Below are 25,136 nucleotides of genomic sequence, written 5' to 3'. Positions count from 1 at the left end.
TTCTTATGTTCTTATGAAATATGCAAGTTGGAGGAGTATGCCTCAAAGAACACAGAAAATTACAGCACAGGAACAGGCCCTTCGGCCCTGCAAACCTGTGCCGATCCAGATCCTCTGTCTAACCTGTCACCTATTTTCCAAGGATCTGTATCCCTCTGCTCCCTGTCCATTCGTGTATCTGTCTACGTACATCTTAAATTACGCGGTCGTGCCTGCCTCTACCACCTCCACTGGCAACGCGTTCCAGGCATCCGCCACCACCTGCATAAAGAATTGACCATGCATATCTCCATTCAATGTTTCCCTTCTCATCTTGAAATCATGACCCCTAGTAAGTGAGTCCCCCACTCTGGGAGGGGGAAAAAGCTTCTTGCTATCCACCCTGTCTATATCCATCTTTCTAATGTAAATAATCCTAATCTACTCAACCTCTCTTCATAGCTCGCACCCTCCATACCAGGCAACATCCTGGTGAACCTCCTCTGCACCCTCTCCAAAGCAGCCACATCCTTTTGGTAATGTGGTGAATGTGATGACCAGAACTGTATGCAGTATTCCAAATGTGGTTGAACCATATTCACCAGTCTTATTATTTTCCTGCCTTCCAAAGTGTAGGAGTGGTGGCCGTGTAATTTGGGGATTAGGGAAAACTGATAATTGTGTGAGTGGGAGGGACGGTGCAACCCACTGAGCCACAGTTGAGTTCATGCTGTTAGCCAAGCATGTCTTAACCTGAGAACTTTAAAGGGAGACAACAGCTTAGTGGTATTATTGCTGGACTGTTAATCCAGAAACCCAGGCAATATTCTGGGGACCCGGGTTCAAATCCCTCCATGGCAGATGTTGGAATTTGAATTCAATTTGAAAAAAAAATCTGGAATTAAGAGTTTAATGATATCGTCTATCGTTTATAAAAACCCATCTGGTTTACTGATTCCCTTTTGGGAAGAAAACTGCCATCTTTATGTGACCTGGCCTGCATGTGACTCCAAATCCACAAATGTGGTTCACTCAATTGCCCTCTTGGGCAGTTAGGGATGGGCAATAAATACTGGCCTAACCAGCAACGCCCTTATTCTGTGAATTTAAAAATAAATTATTGCTGGCAACAACTGTCTTCACAGAGTGATCCGGCACATTAGTTGTTTAACGTAGCACTGTCTTTTTTGATGGATTAGTGCAACCAAGTAATCTGTGACATACTTGTGATTTGCTTAGGGCTCTGATCAAACTGAAGTGCATAAACAGAATTGTTCGTGGTTATTTGTGACTCATCAGAAATGTCAGAAAGAAGATGTGGTAAGTTGCCAACATTTCGTTCTCCTTTGTATCTCTGGTTTTGCCTGAAAGAGAATTTTCTTCAACACCTGTATCACTAATTCACTGTGCCTTAGTTTTCATAGTAGAAGCATTAATAGCATTATAAAACTACTAAATTTTGGGCAAAAGAAACAGAAAATAATTAAAGTAATTATCGCAAGAGAAAACGTTTAATGGAACCTAATGGGACTAAAGGTCTGATGAGTCTCTTGGACCCGATGGGATGCAACATAGGATATTGGAAAAAGTAGCTACAGAGATAGTGGATGCATTGGTAGGAATCTTCCAAGATTTCTTTGGATTCTGAGAAAGTCCCAAAGGATTGGAAAATGCCAATATAAAACCTTTTATTTAGAAAACAATGGGGAAAAAAAATTCAAAAGGGTGACTATGGACCAGTTAGCTTAATCAAGGAGAGTCAGCATGGCTTTGTGAAGGGGAAATCTTGCCTGACAAATTTACTAGGATTTGTCGAGAAAGTAACAAGTATGATGGTTAAACAGGATATAGTATACACTGTGTGTGTGTGTGTGTGTATATATATACTCTGCCTTCCACTCAGAAATTGCTGCTACTCCCATGAGCATTCTAGAATGAAGCTCACCTGGTCCAAGGAATTTACGAGCCTAAATTTTTTGATTACTACTTTTTGCTGATACTAACTACTTTAATTTCTGCAGTTACACAAGTACCTTGGTTGCCTAGTATTTCTGGGGGATTTATTGTATTTAGTTCCATGAAGGTAGATGCAAGTAGTTGCCTAGTTTCTCGCCTGTTTTTCTGTTCGCCACTGTTAATCCTTGTGTTGCCACCTTAACGGTCCCTCATTTATCCTTGCTAATCTTCCTTTCACATATCGACGGGAGCTTTTTCCAGTCCTCCTTTTATGTTCCTCTCAGGCTTGAATTCATCGTTTTCCTATCTGTTAGCTTCTTTGCCTTTTTTTTTTGCTAATCCCTAAATTGCTCCATATTTAGGCTTCCCATTATTTCTTAAATTCATATGCACCACTTCCTTTGATCTAATGCATTATTTAACTCTTTCATTCACCATTTTGATTTACCTTTCCCTTTGTGCCTTAGTGAATCGAATATCTATTTTAGGCCTTGTAGTATTTCTTTAATACAAAATAGCAAAATTCCTAGTTGGCTGAAACATACTGTTTCAGAAACTCACTCTGACACAATCCAGGAATTAATCCTCCAAAGTATTTGTGCTGACTTATGAGTCTCTATGTGCAAAATGGACACACCCATTATAACTGTCTTTTTAAAAGAACAAAAAGAATAAAGAAAATTTCAGCACAGGAACAGGCCCTTCGGCCCTTCAAACCTGCGCCGACCCAGATCCTCTGTCTAAACTTGTCGCCTATTTTCCAAGGATCTGTGTCCCTCTGCTCCCTGTTCATTCATGTATCTGTCTAGGTACGACTTAAATGAGGCTTTTGTGCCCACCTCTGCTAGCAACACGTCCCAGGCACCCACTACCCTCTGCATAAAGAACTGTCCATGCGTATCTCCCTTAAACCTTTCCCCTCTCACCTTAATTTTTAATCTTGTTTATGCTGTACCCGACATTATCGCCACTGTTTGGTGCATTATACTATTTCTTATACACACTGTGTTGTTCAATTTTCTTGATAAAACACTACTCAAGGAAATTGTTTCTCTGCGTTTGATCTTATCAAACCTCTGTTCACAATCATTTTTTAAATCAGTTACATCCGAGTGGTATTATCGCTAGTCTATTATTCCAGAAATCCAGCTAATGCTCTGGAGACCCAGGTTTGAATCCCACCACGGTAGTTGGTGGAATTTGAATTCAATAATTTTTAAAAATGTCTGGAATTAAGAATCTAGTGATCGTTATGAAATCATTGCTGAATGTCGTAAAAACCCATCTGGTCCACTTATGTCCTTCAGGGAAGCAAATCTGCCACCCTCACCTCATATGGCTTACATGTGACTCCAGAGCCACAGCAATGTGGTTGACTCTCAATTGCCCTCAGAAATGACCTGCAAGCTGACCCAATCACGACAAACTCTCAAAGAAATGAAACCAGAGGGATCACCTGGCATCAACCTAGGCACTGGAAAAGGCAATGGCAGCAACAGCTCATCCCTGCAAAGTTCTCCTCACTGACATCTGGATGGTTAGTGCCAAAATTGGGAGAGCTGTCTCACAGACTAGTCCAGCAACAGCCTGATGTCATACTCACAGAATCATACCCTACAGACAATGTGCCAGACACCATCACCATCCCTGAATATGTCCTGTCCCACCAGCAGGACAGACCCAGCAGAGGTGGTATACATTTGGGAAGGTGTTGCTCTTGGACTCCTAAACATTGCCTCTGGATCCCATGAAATCTCATGGCTTCAGGCTAAACATAGGCAAGAAAACTTGCTGCTGATTCCCACATACCATCAGCTGATGAATCAGTGTTCCTCAATGTTGAACAGCACTTAGAGGAACCGCTCAGGATGGCAAGGGCACAAAATGTACTCTGGGTGGTGATTTCAATGCCCACCACCAAGAGTGGTTCAGCAGCAGGACTCCTGATCGAGCTGGTCAGTTCCTAAAGGACATAGCTGCTAGACTGGGTCTACGGCAGGTGGTGAGGGAAAAACATACTTGACCTCATCCTTACCAATCTGCCAACTGCAGTTGCATCTGTCCATGATAGTTTCAGTAAGAATGAACATCGCGCAGTCCTTATGGAGACAAAAGTTCTGCCTTCACCTCAAGAATAACTTGTATTGTGTGGCACTATCATTGTGCTAAATGTGACAGAGTTGGCACAGATCCATCAACTCAAGACTGGGTACCCATAGGTGCTGTGGGCCATCAACAGCAGCAGAATTGTACTCCAGCACAATCTGCAACCTCATGGCCCAGCATAATCCCACTCAACCATTACCATCAAGTCAGAGAATCAACCCTGGCTCGATGGAGAGTGCAGAAGGGTATGCCAGGAGCAGCACCAGGCATGCCTGAAGATGAGATGTCAGCCTGGTGAGGTCATCAAACAAGACTACATGCACACCAAAACAGCAAAAGCTACAAGTGTTAAAGCTAAATGACCCCACAACCAACAGATCACATCTAAGCTCTGCTGTCCTGTTACGCGGTGGACAACTAAACAATTCACTGGAGGAGGAAACTTCACAAATATCCCCATCCTCAGTGATGGAAGAGCCCAGCACATAAGTGCAAAAGATAATGCTGAAGCATTCGCAGCGATCTTCAGCCAGAAGTGCTGAGTGGATAATCCGTCTTGGCCCCCTCCATTGTTCCCAGCATTACAGATGCCAGTCTTCCGCCAATTCAATTCACTCCATGTGATACCAAGAAATGATTGGATACACTGGATACTGTAAAGCCTGTGGGCCGTGACAACATTCCAGTGATAGTACTGCACGCTTATGCTCCAGAACTTGCCGCTCCCCATGCCAAGCTGTTTCAGTGTGGCTACAATACTGGTATTTACTCAAAAATGTGGAAAATTGCCCAAGTATGTCCTGCACACAAAAAGAGGACAAATTCAACCTGGTCAATTACTGCCCCATCAGCCTATGCTCAATTATCGGTAAAATGATGGAAGGAGTCATCAACAGCACTATGAAGCAGCACCTGCTCAGAAATAACTGGCTCAATGATGCCCGGTTTTGGGTTCCGCCAGGGCCACTCAGCTCGTGATCTCAATACAGCCTTGATTCAAACATGGAAAAAAAGAGCTGAATTCTGGAGGTTAAAATTGAGCCAGAGATAATAGGAACTGCAGATGCTGGAGAATCCGAGATAACAAAGCGAAGAGGCCAAATTGGGAAGGCTTGAATGTGGACTGTAGCCCATTGGGGGTGATCTCGTTCTGTAGGCAGGTACTAAGAAAGGTGATGTGGCTGTAGTACCTGGTTTGCTTCAGGACATAATCAGGCAGTTTCAAGCCGAAGAGAGTCGCAGTGGGAGAGAGATCCCCTTAGGTTTGTCCAGAGGGAGGAGGGTAACTTCTTCAGTTTAGGCATCCCTAGAAGAGGCTTCACAGTGAGATTAAAATTGTAATCTCTTCAGCCTTGAAACTGCTCGACCATGTCCTGAAGCAAACCAGGTACTACAGCCACATCACCTTTATTAGTACCTGCTATGGAACTAGATCACCCCCAATGGGCTACAGTCCACATTCAATCCTTCCCAATTTGGCCTCCCCGGACTGACCCATCCTCACCTCCGCTGGCTCCATCCCAGCCTCTATAACTTGTCTGTCTCTTCTATCCATCTTTGATCTGCCTTCCCCCCCCTCCCTATTTATTTCAGAACCCTCTTTTTTCCCCCCCCTCCCCCATTTCTGATGAAGAGTCTCGGCCAAAAATGTCAACTTTTCTGCTCCTAAGATGCTGCTTGGCCCGCTGTGTTCATCCAGCTCCCCATTTTGTTATCTTGAATTCTAGAGGTGACTTGAGACTGACAGACCACTTCAGTATCAACGGCTACGTCCAAATGCAACAAGGTCTGGATAATATCCAGGCTTGGACCAACACGTAACATTAGCGCCGCACAAATGCCAGGCTGTGACCATCACCCATAAGAGGTGATGGAAACACCATCCCTGGACATTCAATGGCGTTATTCTCACTCTCGCACTCGCGCTCTCTCTCCTCCCCGCTCTCTCTCCCCCCAAATCAACTTCCTGGGTGTTATCATTGATTAGAAACTCAACTGGACTCGCCACATAAACACAGTGGCTACAAGAGCAGGCCAGAGGCGAGTAATACTGTGTCAAGTAACTCACCTCCTGACTCCTTAATGCCTGTCCACCATCTACAAGGCAGTAATCAGGAGTGTGAAGGAATACTTCCCCACTTGCCTGTATTAGTGCAGCCCCAACAACAACCCAGAAGCTTGACCCCATCCAGGACAAAGCAGCCACAAACATCCAATCCCTCCACCACTGATAGTACATACAACTGCTATTGACCATCTACACAATGCACTGCAGAAATTCACTGAAGATCCTCAGACAGCACCTTCCAAACCCATGACCACTTCTATCTAGAAGGACAAGGGCATCAGACATATGGGAGCACTATTGCCTGTGAGTTCCCCTCCAAGCCTCTCACCATCCTGACTTGGAAATATATCAACACTCTTTCGCTGTCACTGGGTCACAATTCCTCCTTAATAGTATTGTGGGTCAACCCGCAGCAGGAGGACTGCAGCAGTTCAAGAAGGCAGATCACCACCACCTTCTCAAGGGCGACTAGAGATGGGCAAGAAATGTTGGCCAGCCAATGACGCCCACTTCCCACAAATGAATAGAAGGAAAAATTACCATTAAACAGAAACTAAACTGAACAAGCTACATAAATACTCTGGCTATAAGATCAGTTCAGGGACTCTGAATTCTGCAGTAAAGAACTTAGCTGCGATTCCTTGTACCTTTTACAAGGCACAAGTCAGGAGTGTGAAGGGAAACTACCCACTTGCCTGGATGAGCACACCTGCAACAGCACACAAAGCAGGGCACCTTCCAAGACAAAGCAACCTCATTGGCTATCGCACTGCCTCCATCACATTCAACATTCACTCCCTTGACAGCAAGCAAACAGTCGCAGCAGTGTGTACCACCAACAAGATGCATTGCAGTAGGTCATGAAGGCTACTTTGTCAACACCTTCTACTTCTACCTGGGCAGGGCAGCAGACAGATGGGAACACTACCACCCACAAGCTCCCCTCCAAGTCTCACCATCCTGTCTTGGAAATAAATCACCAGTCGTTCACTGTCCTATGAATAAACACATCTTAGAAATTATCCAATTTTATTGAAAGCCTCAATTCAGCTTGCGCCCATCATACTCTCAAGGAATGCATTCCAGATTCTCACCACTTGCTCCTTTAAAAAGCTTTTCTTCAAGTTACGTCTGGTTATTTAGTTAATCACCTTTAGTTGCTTTAGTAGAAGTTATTCACTACCTGCTGTGATTAGACACGCTCATGATTTAGAATACCTCAATGAAATTTTATCTCAAACTTCTTGAAGCAGAATGACCTGAAATTTCCAATCTACCCATGTTCCTGGTCCCTGAAACCATATTTGTAAATCTTTTCTGTGCCCTCCCTAATGCCTTAGATCATTTTCAAAGTATGGTGCTCAGAACTAGACACATGTTTGGCCTCGGGCAGAGCTTTATGTTTAGCAATGTTCATCACAGCCTTGCTTTTGTACTTTATGTCATGCTTTATAAAGCACAAGATCCTATACAGGTTACTAACAGTTTCTTAACCTTAATGATTTAGCTGCCTGTGCCTCACTGCCCCTTTGCTCCTCCTCAGATCTGCCCCTACTATCCTTTCAGATTGTGGTTTCTAGATACTACTTGCTACATAAAAACGTTTTTCTCCTACTTCTGCATCTTTTGCCAGTCAACTTCAAACAATATCCCCTGGATAAAGACCCCTCTGCCACTGGAAGCTGTTTCCTCATGCATACTCTGTCAGAACCCTCATGATTTTGAACACCTCTCATCAATCTTTTAACCTGCTCTCAGAAGAGCAATTTTACCTTCCCCAGCCTCACCTCATTCACTGAAGTTCTTAAACCCTAGGATCTCTGTCTTTTTCAGAGTTTTATGACATATAGAATTGTACTAATATTCAGGAACAAGTTTAGATTTATTTTTGGTGTGAACTAGTGTTACCTTTTCTGTTTATGCGTTTTGTTCTTTCTCCATTCTCATTTAGATTGCAGGGCTGCAAAAAGCAGAGGGTAATGCAGTGTTTAAATTTGAGCCATTTGTTCTCCATGTCCAGTGCAGGAAGATAGAGGATGCACAGCTCTTGGTAAGAATCGGTTGCTGAGGTACCCAAGACCCAAACCCCTTGCTGCTTCATTGTAGAAAAGGTAATCGTGCACACTAAATGAAATGGTGCCATTTGTCTGAAAAATTCTGGAATGCAAAAAAGAAGTGAAGCTTTAGCATACCTTGCCTTGATCTGATCCACCTAAGCCAGGCTATTGCAATTCAAGAAGGATATAACGGCCTTGGACAGCTGCAAAGCAGATCCACCCGAATGACAAGAAGCCTTTAATATTAAATTATGAGAAAATATTATGTAACTTGGGTTTGTATTCCTTTTGAGTTTAAAGGAATGAGGAGTGCTCTAATTTTTTTAACATTTATGGGATGTAGGCATCATGACTGGCCCAGCATTTATTGCCCTTCCCTAGTTGCTGTTGAGAACGGAGTGGTGAGCTAACTTCTTGAAATTCTGTTGTCTCTTTGGTGTAGGTAGACCCACAATGTCACTGGGGAGGGAGTTGCAGAATTTTGACTCAACAACAATGAGGGAACAGCAATACATTTCCAAATCAGAATGATGAGTGGCTTGGAGGGGAATTTGCAGGCGGTGGTATCCCCATGTATCTGCTAACCTTGAACTTATAGATGATACAACAAGGTGTAGAGCTGGATGAACACAGCAGGCCAAGCAGCATCAGAAGAGCAGGAAAGCTGACGTTTCGGGCCTAGACCGAGGCCATTTCTGAAGAACGGTTGGGGGTTGCGGCATGCTGAGTATTTGGGGATATGTTGCCAATTAAGCATGCTGAATGGCGTCAAGCTTCTTGAGTGTTACTGGAACTACATTCATCTAGGCAAGTGGAGAGTATTCCATCCTTTTCCTTAGTTGTGGATTGTAGGTCTTGGACAGGCTTTGAGGAGCCACGATGTGCCTTACTGGTTGTAGAATTCCTAGTATGCCTTTGTATCCAGAGATTTTATATGACTTATCCAATTCAGTTTCTGGCCAATTGTCACCTTAAAGATGTTGATCTAATCAATGTAATGGGAATATTAAAATGATTTGGGAATTAGTATAAATGCATTTACAAGTAAGCTAGATAGACAGATGAGATAGAAAGGACTAAAAGGAAATGATGATTGAGTGCATGATAAAGTTTTGGACAAGGCTTTTTTGGAGCATCAACAGGGCATAGACTAGATGGCCCAAATGGCTTGTTTCTGTTCTGGGATTTCTGTGTGACATAAGTGCATTGTCTGTCAAAATGTTATTTTTAAAAACCTACTTTAAATCAGGACAGTTTATTTTACTGTCTTACTGACTGGCAACTGTTCTGGATTACAGCACTCTGTCGCTATAAGCGCTGGCTTCAGGAACTCTGGGATCACGGTTGGCAAAAAAGGCAAAGTAATGATGGTAATGTGGTCTTGCATTAAAAGTTATTTGCACATTTTAGTTTTATTATTATCCGCTCCATAGATGAAGGCTGAAAGTTAAACATGCACTGGCTAATAGAATTTCATTTTATTCTTTCATGAGTTGTGGATGTAGCTGACAAGGCTGACATTTGTCACTACTTCTAAAGGTCCCTGCAATAAATGGCTTGCTAGGATCATTTCAGAAGGTGTTTGAGAGTCAACCACATTGCTCTGGGTTTGCAGTCCCACTTAAGTCAGATCCCCAGGTGAGGAGAGCAGACTTGCTTCCCTAAAGGACATGAGTGAACCAGGTGAGGATTACCAATAATCCATATGGTTTTGTAATCACCATTAGTCAAGGTATTTAATTCCAGAGGTTTTTTTATTATTTGAATTTAAATTCTGCCTGCTTCCACTGGTGTATCCACAGCATTTATGCAGACCTTTGGGTACAACTCCATTGACATTATTATATGGCATTATCGCATCATTAAATGTTACAAATACTTTTGCATCTTACAAGTACATTTACTGGGAAATCTATTCATGGATTCATACAGCACAGAAAAAGCCCTTCAGCCCGTCAAATCTGCACTGACATAACTACACTTAAAGGCGTGTTAATCTCAATTTTTTTCATCCGTGAATGTTATGGTATTTGAAGAGCTCATCTGAATATTTTTTAAAGTTTGTATGGCTTCTGGCCACCACTACTTTCCCAGGCAGTGCATTCCAGATGGAGTGAAGAAGTTTTAACCCACATGCCCTCTGAATCTCTTGCCCTGTACCCTAAAACTATGCTGCATCTGGAATATTGTGCAGTTTTGGTTCTCTTGAAGTTTTCGAGAAGATTTGTAGCTCAAGTTGTGGATGAAGTTGTAGACATGCTCGCCGAGCCTGCAGGCTCGGCAAATGTTTCATTACCCTGCTAGGTAACATTGTCAGTTACTTAGCAGGGGGACAAAATGTTTCCAACTGAACCAACTGGTTTGGCAAGCAAGTCTACAAGATTGGTCCCCTAATTTGAGGAAAGATGTGGTATTGAAGCAGTTCAGAGGAGGTTCACTAAATTGATCCCAGAGATGAGGGGTTTGCCCTATGAAGAGAGATTTAAATGCTTAGGCCTATACTCCCTGGAATTTAGAAGAATGATGGGAGATCAAATTGAGGTATTCAAGATGATAAAGGGGAAAGATAAAATACATGTGGAGCAGATGCTTCCTCTTGTGGGGCATCCTAGGCTGAGGGGTCATAATCTTAGGATAAGCGGTGGCAAATTTAAACAGATTTGAGGAGAAGCTACTTCTCCCAAAGGATTGCGAATCTATGGAGTTGGCTACCCAAAATGTGGTCAGTGCTGGGACAGTGAATAAATTTAAGGAGTTAGACAGATTTTAAATTGGTAATGGGTTATTAGGAGAAGGCAGGAAAATGGGGCTGAGGAGCATATCAACCATGACCATCTGGCACAGCAGACTTAGATGGGCTGATTGGCCTAATTCTGCCCTATATCTTATGAATTTATGCCCTCATATGATTGACCCCTCAACCAAGATGAACAGCTGCTCTGTACTCACCATGTCCATACCCCTCACAATCCTATACATCTCAATCATGTTTCCTGTGTCTTCTCTATTCTAGAGAAAACAATCCAAGCCTCTCCTTAGCGCTCGATCTCTCCATCCCAGACAACATCCTGGTGAACCTTCTCTACCCCATCTAGTGTTATCGCATTCTTCCTGTAGTGTGGTAACCAGAACTGCACATGGAACTCTAGCTGTGGCCTGACCAATGCTACATACAACTCCAACATTACCTCCTTGCTCTTATACTCTGTATCATGATTGATGAAAGCAAGTGTTCCATATATACCTGCTTCCTAACCATCCTGTTCACACTCTGCTGACTTAAGAGGTTTGAGAATAATTACCCAAGATCCCCGTGTTCTTCTAAGCTACCCAGTGTCCGGCCATTCATTAAATATTCACTCTTGTTTCTTCCAAAGTGCATCACCTTGCTCTTAACAGGGTTAAATACTATCTGCTACTGGTCTGCCCATTTGATCAGCCCATCTATATATTTCTGTAACCTACAACCATCTTTGCTATTAGCCACTCTACCAACCTTGGTGTCATCTGCAAACTTACTTAACAACCCCCCAACATTTTCATCTATATGATTTATGTATATAACAATGTGTCCCTGTACTGATACTTGTGGTACACCACTGGACACTGGCCTCCAGTCACTCAAACAACCCTCCACCAGTACGCTTTGTGGCCTATTATTAAGCCAGTTTTTGATCCATCTCACCAAGTTTCCCCGAATTCCATGTGCTTTAACCTTGTCAATTAGTATCCTTCGTTGGACCTTGTCAAAAGCTCTGCTCAATCCATATAAACTATATCAATTGAACTTCCCTCATTAACTCATAACTTTACATCTTACTAAAGAAGCAACTTTCTGTTCTGCATTCTTCATTGTTATTGAAGTCATCGTTAAGCTAAACATTGGTGTTTACTATCAAATTAAGCTGCCATCAATGTAAACATCACTGGCAATCACCTTGACATCATAGACAAAGAGCTACAGTTGCTTAATTTTGCTGCTAATATTGCCATATGGTGTTAAGGTTAGGGTTGAGGTTTGTCTTCCAAGTTTATGGCAAATATTCTATTGCAGTTGTGTGCTCTTTACTGTTATTCCACCGACGCCACACAGTCTCATCCTTGTAGCCTGTAAGCTCAACTTCTGTAGCATTGGTATCTGGCCTGATGAGGTATTAACTTCAACCTTAAATTGAACATTTAATGCCCACTGACATATACACACTGTGAAAGCTGAATTATTCAGATCACCAACTTCACCTATGAATGCTTTGGAAATCTTTTCTAAAGATTGCTCGAACACATTGAACTCTTCATACGTGTTATCTCATTTTTTCTGCAGCTTTGTAACAGTGCCCTCCGTCTGCTGTTGGTGTCTGATTTTGAGGCAGTGCTAGACCATGGCCTCCAGTCGAGTCTTGTGCCCTGTATGGACCTTCTGGCGAAAACTATCATTTTCCATTGCTTCTCAATATGTTGATTAATTGTGGAAGGATAGGTTTGGAGGCAGATGCAGGCAAATGAGACTAGATCAATTGTGAAAACTAGGCAGCATAGACAAGTTGGGCCGAAGGGCCTGTTTCCATGCTGTAGATCTTTCTAATTCTAAGCTTTCAGTCTGATAATTGTCACTATAGAAGCTATGTGTAAAATGAAGAGCAAATGTTCACTTACTCACTGTGCCACTAGATGGCAGGATGGTTAATCAATTCTGTCAGCTAATCCTCTAAACACTTGTTCGTTGGTTTGGAAGCTGTCAGCAGAATTACATCTCTGGACTGCAGTCTGCTTTGTTACTGGAAGTTAGCAAGGAACATGTAGTGGCGGTGGAAAGCTATGCAAAGGTAGATCCAGAAGCGTTACTTATATTTGCTTTTGCAGCACACTGGGTTGTGAATATTGCTGCAGTGCTGTCCTTAAATTGCCCAAGAAGATAGTGGAGAACTACCTTGAATACAATGGAGTGGTTGAAGTTACTTCATATCTAAATTAAGAGTCAACATGTTGGCCCAGATCTCTGTTCTGATTCACTTAACTGAGTAATTACTCTGGGAAAGTTGGAGCATTCAAATCCTCTGTGGCTCCTGGCCAACTGTAAAACTAAGACACTATCACTGACACACATGACAAAAGCTTCAGTGATAATGGGAACTGCAGATGCTGGAGAATCCAAGATAATAAAATGTGAGGCTGGATGAACACAGCAGGTCCAGCAGCATCTCAGGAGCACAAGCTTCACCTCAACTTCACCTGGCCTGACAACAGCCTCTCCTATTGATAGCACCTGATTCCTCATTGATTTTTTTTCTTCCTGCCCTAGAGCTAAAACAAGGAACCACCTTCAAGAAAATCCCCCTCTCTCACCATCTGTCTGATGCTCAGAACCAGTGCAGAAGAGCACAGGAACAATGAGATGTCAGTCAAGAACCGATCCAGCTCTCTCTCAAACCAACAGGCAGAGTCAGCAGCCATTACATCAGGCAGAAACAAGTTGAGAAGTTCCCAACTCCCAGCAAAATGAAGATCTTCCCAACATTCAGTCCTACTCTTAATGGTTTAAATTTATGTCCCTTAATTTCTTCCAATTTTACGTTGAGGAAGACTATCAATAGGTCAATCTATACACGTGCATTATTTTATAGACCTATCAGGTCACTGTTAAGTAATGACCGCTCTGCATTAAATGTACCAGGATCATGTACTCTTCTGAGTTACCGAGGTTCTTTAAACAAGTAATCCATCTTATTGCTCTTAACTGGGCATTTTCCAAGGTCACTATCACTGTGGAGACCAGATCTGACTACAGGAGTCCTGGTGTGATCTGATCTTTCAAGTAGGGAGGTCGTTCATCCTGATAAAGACTGAAAACATCTTAACTTTAACAGTGAGTTGTGATAAATCCCAAATTCAAATGAGGTTACATTTTGAAAGAGCTTTAAACTTCCCCAAGCTCTGTGTTTAGCTGCCCTTCTGAGGTAAGTTGAATGACATAACTGGAAAGAGCAAAGATCGGGGAAAGGTAGGGTAATTTGAAGACTGTATAAGCACACGTTTAAGCATCTCCCAAAAAGACGTAGGTGAGTGTCACTACTTTAATGGAAACATGCTACACGTAAACACCTTCTATTGAATCTCAAATTGCTTTGTAATTTGTTTTTCTCTTGTCACTAGGCTGTTCGCAGCACACATTGCCTGGAAGTTCCTTTGTCCCATCGAGGAACGGTATTGGTGAGTGAGGAGTACATCGAATACCTTGTGCAAGTGGCTAATCAGAAAATGGAGGAAAATGAAAAGAGGAGAGAAAGGTAGAATGGCAGTTGTAAGCTAGTGAAGTCTGTTCAAGCAGTAGGAGAGAGCAGAGAATGAATTTAATTGTGCAAATCTAGCTCTGGATACCAATCTCACTTTGGAGTCCGAGGTCTTTGGTTTAAGTTGCATGCCAAATTCACAAGCAACAAGGGAGCGTACAACTGTCGTGGGGCTCAGGGCCGAGACAGTGCTGCAACCAGCCCAGCTCTTCCCCTCCATCCACTGCATCCCAAAACCAGTCCAACCTGTCTCCGCCTCCCTAACCTGTTCTTCCTCTCACCTATCCCTTCCTCCCACCCCAAGCCGCACCCCCATCTACCTACTAACCTCATCCCACCTCCTTGACCTGTCCGTCTTCCCTGGACTGACCTATCCCCTCCCTACCTCCCCACCTATACTCTCCTCTCCACCTATCTTCTTTTCTCCCCATCTTCGGTCCGCCTCCCCCTCTCTCCCTATTTATTCCAGAACCCTCACCCCATCCCCATCTCTGATGAAGGGTCTAGGCCCGAAACATCAGCTTTTGTGCTCCTGAGATGCTGCTTGGCCTGCTGTGTTCATCCAGCCTCACATTTTGTTGTCTTGGATTCTCCAGCATCTGCAGTTCCCATTATCTCTGCACTGTGGGTGGTTGGAGTGGGGGAGGGAGTCGTTCTGACTGACTGTCGCTCTGTCGGAGGAACAGTGTTGAAGATCAATCACCTCATCTCTAGGAAGTTACGGCAGAATATTCCCCAGGGTAGTTCCTGAACACAGCAATCTTCAGCCAGTATGTTGTGATGTATAGAGAATTTTCTAATGAATAGAAGGCAAAATTATGATGAAGGTGGGCATTTTCAGGCTGGCAACCTGTAAATGATGAGTTGCCTCAGATTAGTGCTGGGGCCACAATTATTTACAATATACGTTTTGGAGGACAGAAATGTTACCACCAGGTTTACAGATGACACAAAGCCTACAAAGGGACATAACCAGATTGAGTGAAAACTTGGCAGTTGAAGTAGAATGTGGGAAATGTATGGTAATGTACTTTGGCAGGAGACCTGAATATATAAATGGGGAAAGACTGCAGAAAGCTGCAGCAAAGGGATTTAGGGAGTCCTTGTACATGAATCACAAAAGACTGCTGTACCCAAGAGCATGCATGTTGGAAGCAATAAGTGTCAAACTGTTTTTAAAACCTTGTAAGATGACTTCTTTCATGATCTTTTGCAGAATGAAGTAAAAGGTGGTGAAATGTGCAGTCAGAAATTAACCGCAAACATGTCCATTTCCAAGCTCAGCTAATAATAGAGAAGTCAAACAGAATGCTGGCCTTTATTTCAAAGAAAATGGAGTAAAGAAGTAGGGACGTTTTGCTAAAATATACAAGAAACTAGTCCAACCACAGCTGGAATGCTGTGGACAGTTTTGGGTTCTTTATCTGGGGAAAGATATACTAACATTGGAGTCAATCCAGAGAAGGTTCACCAGGCTGATGCCAGGTATAGACGGACTGTCTTCTAAAAGATTATGCAAGTTCAGCTCTTACTTATTAATGTTTGTAAGAATGAGACAACTTATTGAAGAATACAGTATTAAATGGGGGCTTAACACGGTAAATGCTGATATTTGGAAAGTCACCGACCGGAGGAGATAATCTCCAGTGTTACACATTTAAGACAGATGAGAAGGAACTTCTCCAAGGATAGTGAAGATGTGGCATTATTTACTGCACAGTGCTGTAGAGTCTGTGTTGTTAAGTATATTCAGGGGAGAAATAGACAAGCTTTTAATCAATTAGGGAATCCAGGATTGTGGGGAAATGGCAGGAAAGTGGAATTAAGATCAGTCACAATCTTATTGAGTGGCAGAGCACGCTCAATGGACCAAATGACTACTTCTCCTCCTGTGTCTCTTGGTTATCCTCTGACGCAAGGTTAGATATGGAGATAACAAGGTGTAGAGCTGGATGAACACAGCAGGCCAAGCAGTATCATAGGAGCAGGAAAGCTGACGTTTCGGGCCTAGACCTAGCCATTTCTGAAGAAGGGTCTAGGCCCGAAACGTCAGCTTTCCTGCTGCTTGGCCTGCTGTGTTCATCTAGCTTCATATCTTGTTATCTCAGATTCTCCAGCATCTGCAGTTCCCACTATCTCTGGATACTGAAATATTTAGGTACAGTTACAACCATTTAAGAAACATTTAGATCGGTAGATGAATAGCAGAAGTTTGATAGGATGTAGGCCAAGTACAGGCAAATGGGGCAGATTTAGTTTGGGAAATTTGGTCCATGTGTATGAGTTGGACGAAGGACTTTATGGCAATGTTAAAATCGTTTATATTGCACTCTTACAGGAAATGTGGCAGCTAATTCACACACAGCAAGATCCCACAATAAGACAGTGTTCAAATGATGTGTTTTTGTGACTTTTGAGGGGTAACTGTTGCCTTGGACACCAAGGAGAACTCTCTTGTTCTTCAAAATATGTCCATTAGTATCTTTCATGTTGCTTTGACTGAAAGAAGACACTATGTTCGTTTAATGTGCCATCTGAAGGATGAACTCTCCATCAGTGTAACACTGAGTAGCAGCCTGACTTTTGAACTGAAGCCTCTGCAATGAGCCTTGAACCTGCAATATTCTGTCTCTGAGAATTTGCTACCCACTGAGCCTCAGCTAACACAAGTGTTTTCATTACCTAATTTTATAGAAGTATGGGATACTGACTTGTGAATTTAATTAAAATGAGTTATGATTTTGTGTGATGATATTTCTGTCTTTTTTTTTAATCTACAACACATGCGAATGCCCTGGCCATAATGACCTAGACAAGCTGTTCCAGATGAACTTGTGCAAGTTGACCATTCATTAAGATTAATTTAGAATCACAGATCTGTGCAGCAGAGGGGACTATTCAGTCTGTCCTACCTGTGCCAGTTCTTTGAAAGAGCTATCCAGCATAGTCCTACAACTCTGTAAATTATTCCTTGTGAATAATGCCTTCTAAAAACGCTTTGATCTCATCAACCTTGGTTTCATTTCCTTCATTTCTTTCTGGGGGCGTAGGCGTCACTGACAATGCAAACATTTATCTCTTGTTTTCCTTTTACAATTAAGTTTCTTGCTTACCCAGCTCATTGGGCAATTAGACACCTTTCTAACAGCCCTCACTGTGAGTGCATCTACCACCAGTGGACTGCAGAGGTTCAGGAAGGTTAAAGTAATCACCTGAAGGCAAGTGGGGATGAGCAATAAATTCTGGCCCACCCAGTGATAGGCACATTGCATGAACCAATTTAAAAAAAACACAACTGGACTGGCATGTGACTGAAGTCACACGTAGACCAGACCAGGTAAGGATAGCAGATTTTCCTCCCTGAACTTGAATTTTTTCAACAATCCCAACAACTTAGTTACTTATCTTTCCCTCCTATGATATTGGAACCGATTACGTAGAAAATTCCAAATTCAGTCATGTCTTAACTGGTGTTTCCTGTAAACTATGTAGCAATCAGAAATGTGCCATAAGAAAAACAAGCAGGCCACATCACGATACAACGTGTCATTTTTAACGGAAATGTACATAAGCCTTTAAAGGAATTGCACACTGTAATAAGGTGGCAGAGAACAGCAGTCAGGTATTAGCAGACACACCGATTTTTATTACACACTGGGACATTAAAGCACCAAGCCACATGACTTACAAATGTTTTAATAAATCAAAAATTAGGGTGATACAATTAAAATCTTTGATTTGCAGTCATAATTTTGTGGGTATGTGTGGAGTTTTCCAGCATCTCAGTGCCTTTATATGGGGTACTTCAGTACTCTTACTGAACTGAAGGAGTCCATTTGGCCATCGTACTATCGCCAACAATTTTTGAAAGAATTGTCCAATTTGTTGTACTCTCCACATCTTCCTCCACATTAATTTTTCCTCTTTTGAGGATTTCTCTGATTCCTGTTTGAAAATTGTCATTAAATCTGCTTCCGCTGTCCTTTCAGGTAGCACTGTCCAAATCTCTCATTCAAAAAAAATCTCTCCACCTTGATAATTGTCAAAAGAAGTTAAATCTTTGGTGTTTAATTATCAGTTCTCTTGCCAGTGGAAACAACCTTTTTCTTTTTAAGTCTTATTAAACCGCCTCCTCACCATTATGATTCTTGTTTGAATTTTAGGTTTTATGCTGGTATTGTAGCTGCTCTAAGTGCTCCAGAGAATGCTGGACAACTGGATGAAAATGTGAGCACGGCTGCCAATGTGTACGAACGCAGAAGAAGACAGAAAGCTACCAAGAAGGACACAGGAAATGGTGGGATTACAACCAACAGTGATGGCGAGAGTGACCTCTTATTTCTGATGGGCACCACATGATCATGATGTTTTAATCCTCGGAATGAAATTGAAGAAAACGGCAGCCCTTGCGCACAACACAGTTGGAGAGCCTGAAGGACTCAATTGCTGTCTCCAAAAATAATTTATCCATCAACAATTGAGATAATTTAATCAAAGTTCTGATTCTGCAGCCCCCCCACCCCCGCCAGTTATTTGGGTCTGTTTTTTTCCAGACTTTTTTTGGTGATGTAAATTTTATCCTTATACATTTAAAAACAAATTGAACATTTTAAGTAACGTTAGCTAGGTGAGACTCTGACACTTCAGGTCATGTTGATTGAAAATTTCTGCAAGTGTTCATTTGGTGAAGGCAACATAAGATGAAGGTGTTTAAATAACGTATGTCTCACATGTTCCTTTGTTATATTTAAATTAAATACTTGAAAGATGGAAACATTTTCAGGGCTATGAGAAAAGGGAAAGCCTGTGCGACTGATTGACTCTTTCAGTGAGTCACCACGGCATGATGGGGTTGAACAGCTTCTACTCTCATTCTTGAATAATGTGAGATCTAGTGCAGGAAGTAGTATATTTGCTTGACTTTGCAAATGCATTCCCAGCAAAACAAGTATAATTAATTTTGTCTGCCCTTTAAGACACCACCAATTCACATTTATGCAGTGTTTTTAATTTGGTAAAACAGTGCAAGATGCTTCGTGTCATCAAATAAAATCAGGTGCCATATTACAAGGAAACATTAAAAGGTGACCAAAGTTTAGTTGAAGAGTTAGGTTTTAAGAAATGTCTTAAAAAGATGGAAAGTTCAGGGAGGGAATCCCAATATTTGGAGCCAGATATCCAAATGAATAAAGGTTAAAGTGTGACATGTTATTTTACAGCATACACGCAACACTGCTTCCTAAATCACTGCATGTCCAGTCCAACCAGGAAGGAAGCATTGCTTGATTAAGTTCTGCAGTGGAAATGGAACAAATAGCTAATGGAAAGTAGAAGAAAATTGGGGAATGGTGACTGCAACACAGTTGGGTTCATTGTAGGAAGATTGGGTGGTGATGTAATCAAGCAGAACAACTCAGTAACAGGCGATTAATTCTCCCCTAGGAAATGGGTAACGTAAACAGTACACAGGCTCAGAAGAATGTGGGTGAGGGGGCGTCAAAAAAGTCTGATACCATGGAGAAGTTGAGAGAGAGTGAAACTTAAAAGGGAAGCATATGTTCCCTGACGAGTCCCAGTATTGTGAAAATAGAAAACTAGGAAGGACTGGTGCTTGCATTGCACCCTTCACAACTCCACAGCCAATGGAGTCAATTCTGTTGGTGATTTATGTAATTTGGTTTAATTTGGCAGGTGTGACCTTTCAGGTCCGTCACCGTGCAGAAGTGGAGCAAAAGCCCAGAGGATTGTCAAACCATAGCTCTGGTTTGAATTATAAACCACTATTGTATTTTTGTTTACAATGCTGAAGACATTTTTGAGCTTTTTCTTTTTTTTTGTGAAGCATGCTGGATGGTTTGATGGTTCACTAAAATTCAACAAGACAGTCACCTTTTTACTGTTCCAATTATGAGGATAATTGGGCATTTAGTGTCGGAAATAGCAGTCCATGGATACACATCAGCTGCACAATTCCAAAAATAAATACTGAGCTTACTGTTTGTATACAACATATGGCTGATGGCTACTTAGTTTTGTTGTGATATATGAACTTAGCTTTCGCGCACAGAAGCCAAAGTTGCTTTTGTTGCACTATTTATTTGAATCAAAATACTGCCATTAATATAATTGTTCACTTTTGGGCTGTACCTGAATTTATTTTCTCTTCCTCTATCCTTTTTATGTTTTTTGAGGTACCACGGGTTGAGGGCCTTCAGTGAATGTGGAGACTGGAGATGGTGGGATGGTTGTTAGAGCACAGAAGGTTGAAGAGGATTTAATCAGGCTGTTCAAAATCATGAAAAGCATGTGACAGAATAAGGAAGGTGAAACTGTTTCCAATGGCAGGAAAGTCGATGATGAGAGGGACACATTGGATGGAATTGGCAGAAGAAAAACTGTGGGGGAGAAAATGAGGCTTTTTTTTTTTGAAGCAGTGAGTTGCTGTGATTTGTAATGCATTGCCTGAACCAGTGATGGAAGCAGGTTCAGTAGCTTCAGAATTGGATCAGTGCTTGAAATATTTTGTGGAGCTACAGCAAAAGAGTAGGGGAATAAAATTATTTGGAATGCTTGTTCAATGAGTTAGCACAGACATGATGGGCCATAAGGCCCTCTTTGTAGTATATTATTCCACAATTCATCAGGAGGTATGTGTCATTTGATAGGACCAACATTTACTGTCAGCACAGTTCTTCTGGAGGCAGGAATAGATTGCCTTCACTATGATAATAAAATGTGAGGCTGGATGAACACAGCAGGCCAAGCAGCATCTCAGGAGCACAAAAGCTGACGTTTCGGGCCTAGACCCTTCATCAGAGAGGACAACAGGTTCCTTTCTTTTTAAAGAAGTATTTTTGTTAAACCAAATTGAGCTTTTACAACAATAGAGGAGCCTTGTCATTTTTACTGGTCACAGTTTTTTACATTTTCAATTTTTTGTACTGAATTTAAATGATCAAACTGTTCCATGTAATTTGAATAGATACTCTATGATTACTAATCCTGGTGTCCAGTCAGCTACTAAATTACTTTAAATCTTGAATGGTATTGTCCACATTTTTAAATAAAGTTTAAATAATCATTTTCTGCAGCCTGACCAACTTGTTAGATTCCCTGAAATCAGCACTGCACCAACGGAGTAAGATTTACTGAGTTTCCCAGGAAGTAAAGTTAGCTTTTTATATGCTTTTCTATTAAACCAGTAGATGGTGTGATTCTGTAACAGTCTCACTGCTGCATAGCACTGGACACTGATGCAGTGATAGATTAGCAGAACAACTGCTGTTTTCAAACCTTGTTTAAACCTATCACCCCATTCCTCTCCCTAGCAATAGTCTGAATCTGTTCGCAAATTTAACATCAAGTTTGACCCTGAGATGAGTTTCCAAACTCATTTTCATTCTATTGTTAAGACCAACCATTTCCATTAATTCATCCCTGCGTCAGGTTGGCTACTGAAACTGGTGAACAGGCTTTCCTGTGACAGACAGTAAATTGGCTTTTCTCACTGGCCAGCTGTTCACCAAATATATCATTAATTTGGAGATGGAGACCAGATGTAATATTTCTACATTTGCAGATGATAGAGCTAAGCAGGAATGTGTTGTGAGGAAAACAAAAAATGTTTTCAGGAGGATTTGGGCAAGAACGTGACAGATAATGAGTCTTTGGAATCCTCTACCCTAGAGGGCAGTGGAAGGTAAATAGATTTCTGATCACCAGTGGTGCAAAGTATTATGGTTAGCATGGATAATAGGCATTGAAATGTTCAATCTTGCATCATCATATTAAATGATGGAGCAAGCATGATGGGCTGAATTGCCTTCTCCTGTTCCTGGACTTATTCCAATACTTGATTTGTCCAATGAATTCCTGACTTGTCTCCACAATACATGCAGTGTAACTTGGAGTTATTTAAAAACATTGCTTGATCTTCACCAGTGCAGTGGTGTCTTGGTACAGATGCTTCAGTAGAATGGTATTCCCTCAGTGGTGCCCCCAGCAGTGTAGCACATCTCTGCTTTTGCTGCTACGACAGTGCAGAGCCTCCTGTATTGCAGCATTCTCTCAAGTAGTGACCCTTTTACTGTGCAGAAAACCACCTGAATATCGCCCTTCATGCTTTAGCTGATTTTTTGAATGATTGATTTTCTTTTACTCTCTAATTTTATTTTCTGGCTCATTCTACTTTTTTAATTTTGTCATTTTCAAACAATGCTCCAGTTCCTTTTAAAAAGTTATCACTGCATCTGCTTCTTCTACCTTTTCATGCTGTGCATTCTGGATAACAACTCGTGTACTTATTAAAATTAAAATTCTCATCTCCCATCTGACCCTTTTGCCAGTTATGTTTTAATCCAGGAAATAAGTTCCATGGGCCCAAGACTAACACATGGCTTGTTGATTTGTCATCAAGTTACCTTGACAGCAAAAACAACAAATTCAAAAACCTGACCACTCTCTCAAATGTTGAAAATATACAGTATGTCAAGAGGAAATTTTGACACATTGGGGATTAAGCACCTTAAATATATACGTGTTGCTTATAAAAACCCATCCGATTCACTAAAGCACTTTAGGAAAAGAAGTCTACTGTCCTTACCTGTTCTGACCAGCATAGGACATAAGCAACAATTAGGGATGGATAATAAATGCTGGTGATACCCATATCATATAAAGCAAAAACAAGCTTTAAGGACTTTGTAAACTTGTGAAAAAAAATATTGACACAGAATAACATAAAGATATCAAACAAGCAAAGTCACCAAAAACCAGGACCTAATGAAATGATTGATTGTCACTTTGGGGGATTATATATAGACATGTAGAACATTACAGCACAGTACAGGCCCTTTGGCCCTCGATGTTGTGCCGACCTGTCATACCGATCTGAAGCCCATCTAACCTACACTATTCCATTAACATCCATATGCTTATCCACCTGGAGAGAATTGTGGACATTGAGTTGGCAAGGAGTATGAGGATGATTGGGCTACATGATATGGGTTGAGAACTATAATGGGTCATTGGAACTGGGTTTTTTTTTCCTACTCTCATAGGATGTGGGTGTTGCTGGCAACAGCCAGAATTTATTGCCCATCCCTAGTTGCCCTGGAGAAGGTAGTGTTGAGCTGCTGCCTTGACCTGCTGCAGCCCATGTGCTATAGGTTGACCTTCAATGCCCTTAGGGAGGGAATTAGACCCAGTGATACTGAAGGATTGGTGACATATTTCCAAGTCAGGATGGTGAGCAGCTTGATTAGACTGCAAAGGGTTTTGGTGCATTCTGTGATTTTGCAAGGTGCTATATAAATCCAGATCAAAGAATGAAAGTGGAGAAACAACAGATTGCAACTTTTAGCTATGGGATTTGAGTTTTATTTTGCAGAACGGTCCAAAAGAAGGTAACTTGGCAACCCATGATTTGGGGATGGCAAGCAGTAGAAGACAAATGGTGCTGTGGAGGAGTGTTAGAAATTGACTTTACAACTCAATTTCAAGTGCAATTGTGATTATAGTTTTCTGTCATGGTTCAGTTATAACATTATTGGAATGTGGTTAATATTGTAGATGTCTTTAACAAGACCAGAGAGGTAATGTAACACTAATAAATTAGTTTCTTTCGACATCAATGTCTGATACTTCATAAAAAACACATGTCAGCCAAGTTTCCCTTCAAGCAATGTGCTGAAATATGTCACCCCTAGAAAATTATGTAAAAGACTGTACAATATATATTAATATTGGGGGTTGGGGAGAGAAAATTATGGCTTTGTATGTAACAGAATCTTCACTGGGTGGTAAAAATGTTCGCTTTTTGACCTTGAATATGCACTGGCAATAAATTGGTGGAGGACAATTGCAGTGAATGAAAATCAAAGCATTAAACTATTTTGTTTAAGTGAAAAGGTGGATATGGTAGAAACACACGAGATTTTCTTTAAAACGTCATTCATAGGATGTGAATGCCATTAGCCACATCATTTTTAAAAATCAAGATATGAAGGCAATAAGCACCTATTTGTTATATTCCTAATGGGCTCTGTACACTGCTGACTGGTCCAGTATTTATCTCCCATTCCTAATTGCCATCGAGAAGAAGACAGTTCACCACCAGTTTCAACTGCTGCAGTCCATGTGCTATAGGGACACCCACAGTGCCATTAGATGGGAATCTCCAGTGGATACAATAACAATGAAGGATCAGTGATACATTTCCAAGTCAAAATGTGTGTCCTTGTTCTTTCAGATGATAGTTGTGGATTTGCAATGTGCAAATTACCTTGTTGGAGGAGATTTGAGAGTTTCTGCAGTGCATCTTGTGAATGGTACACACTGCTGCTACTGAGTGTCGGTGGTGGAGGGAGTGGACGCTTGTATATGGAGTGTGAAACCGCAAACTTCCTGAGTGTTGTTGGAGCTGCACCCATCCAGGCAAGTGGGGAGTATTCCATCACACTCCTGACTTGTGTCCTGTAGAAAGTGGAGAGGTTTTGTGGTGGGGGGGGGGGGGGGCGTCAGGAGGTGAATTATTAACTTCTCAGCCTCTGACCTACTGTTGTAGCCCCAGGATATCTGGCCACTCCAATTCAGTTTCTGAGCAATGATTTCCAACAGTTATGAGCAATCAGGAATATTCACAAGGGAAGCAACAGTGATAACCGAGTCATTACAGCCAGTACC

At 41.7% G+C, this 25,136-nt stretch overlaps 1 protein-coding gene across 1 annotated transcript in view; it reads left to right on the top strand.

The window, feature by feature from the left end:
- tyw3 (tRNA-yW synthesizing protein 3 homolog (S. cerevisiae)) overlaps window positions 1-24,909 on the top strand; it is a 39,071-nt gene extending 14,162 nt beyond the window's left edge. The window contains exons 2-6 of the mRNA XM_048538915.2: window positions 1,219-1,299; window positions 8,061-8,159; window positions 9,465-9,536; window positions 14,317-14,450; window positions 18,617-24,909. Coding sequence (XP_048394872.1) covers window positions 1,219-1,299; window positions 8,061-8,159; window positions 9,465-9,536; window positions 14,317-14,450; window positions 18,617-18,812 — 582 coding nt within the window. The 3' untranslated portion in view covers window positions 18,813-24,909. The remainder of the gene's footprint in view (window positions 1-1,218; window positions 1,300-8,060; window positions 8,160-9,464; window positions 9,537-14,316; window positions 14,451-18,616) is intronic.
- The last annotated feature ends 227 nt before the right edge of the window (window positions 24,910-25,136 follow it).

The sequence above is a fragment of the Stegostoma tigrinum genome, chromosome 8 (assembly GCF_030684315.1).
Source record: "Stegostoma tigrinum isolate sSteTig4 chromosome 8, sSteTig4.hap1, whole genome shotgun sequence".
Lineage (NCBI taxonomy): Eukaryota > Metazoa > Chordata > Chondrichthyes > Orectolobiformes > Stegostomatidae > Stegostoma > Stegostoma tigrinum.
Note: the sequence above shows the minus strand (reverse complement) of the source record. Positions and strands in the feature narration are given on the sequence as shown.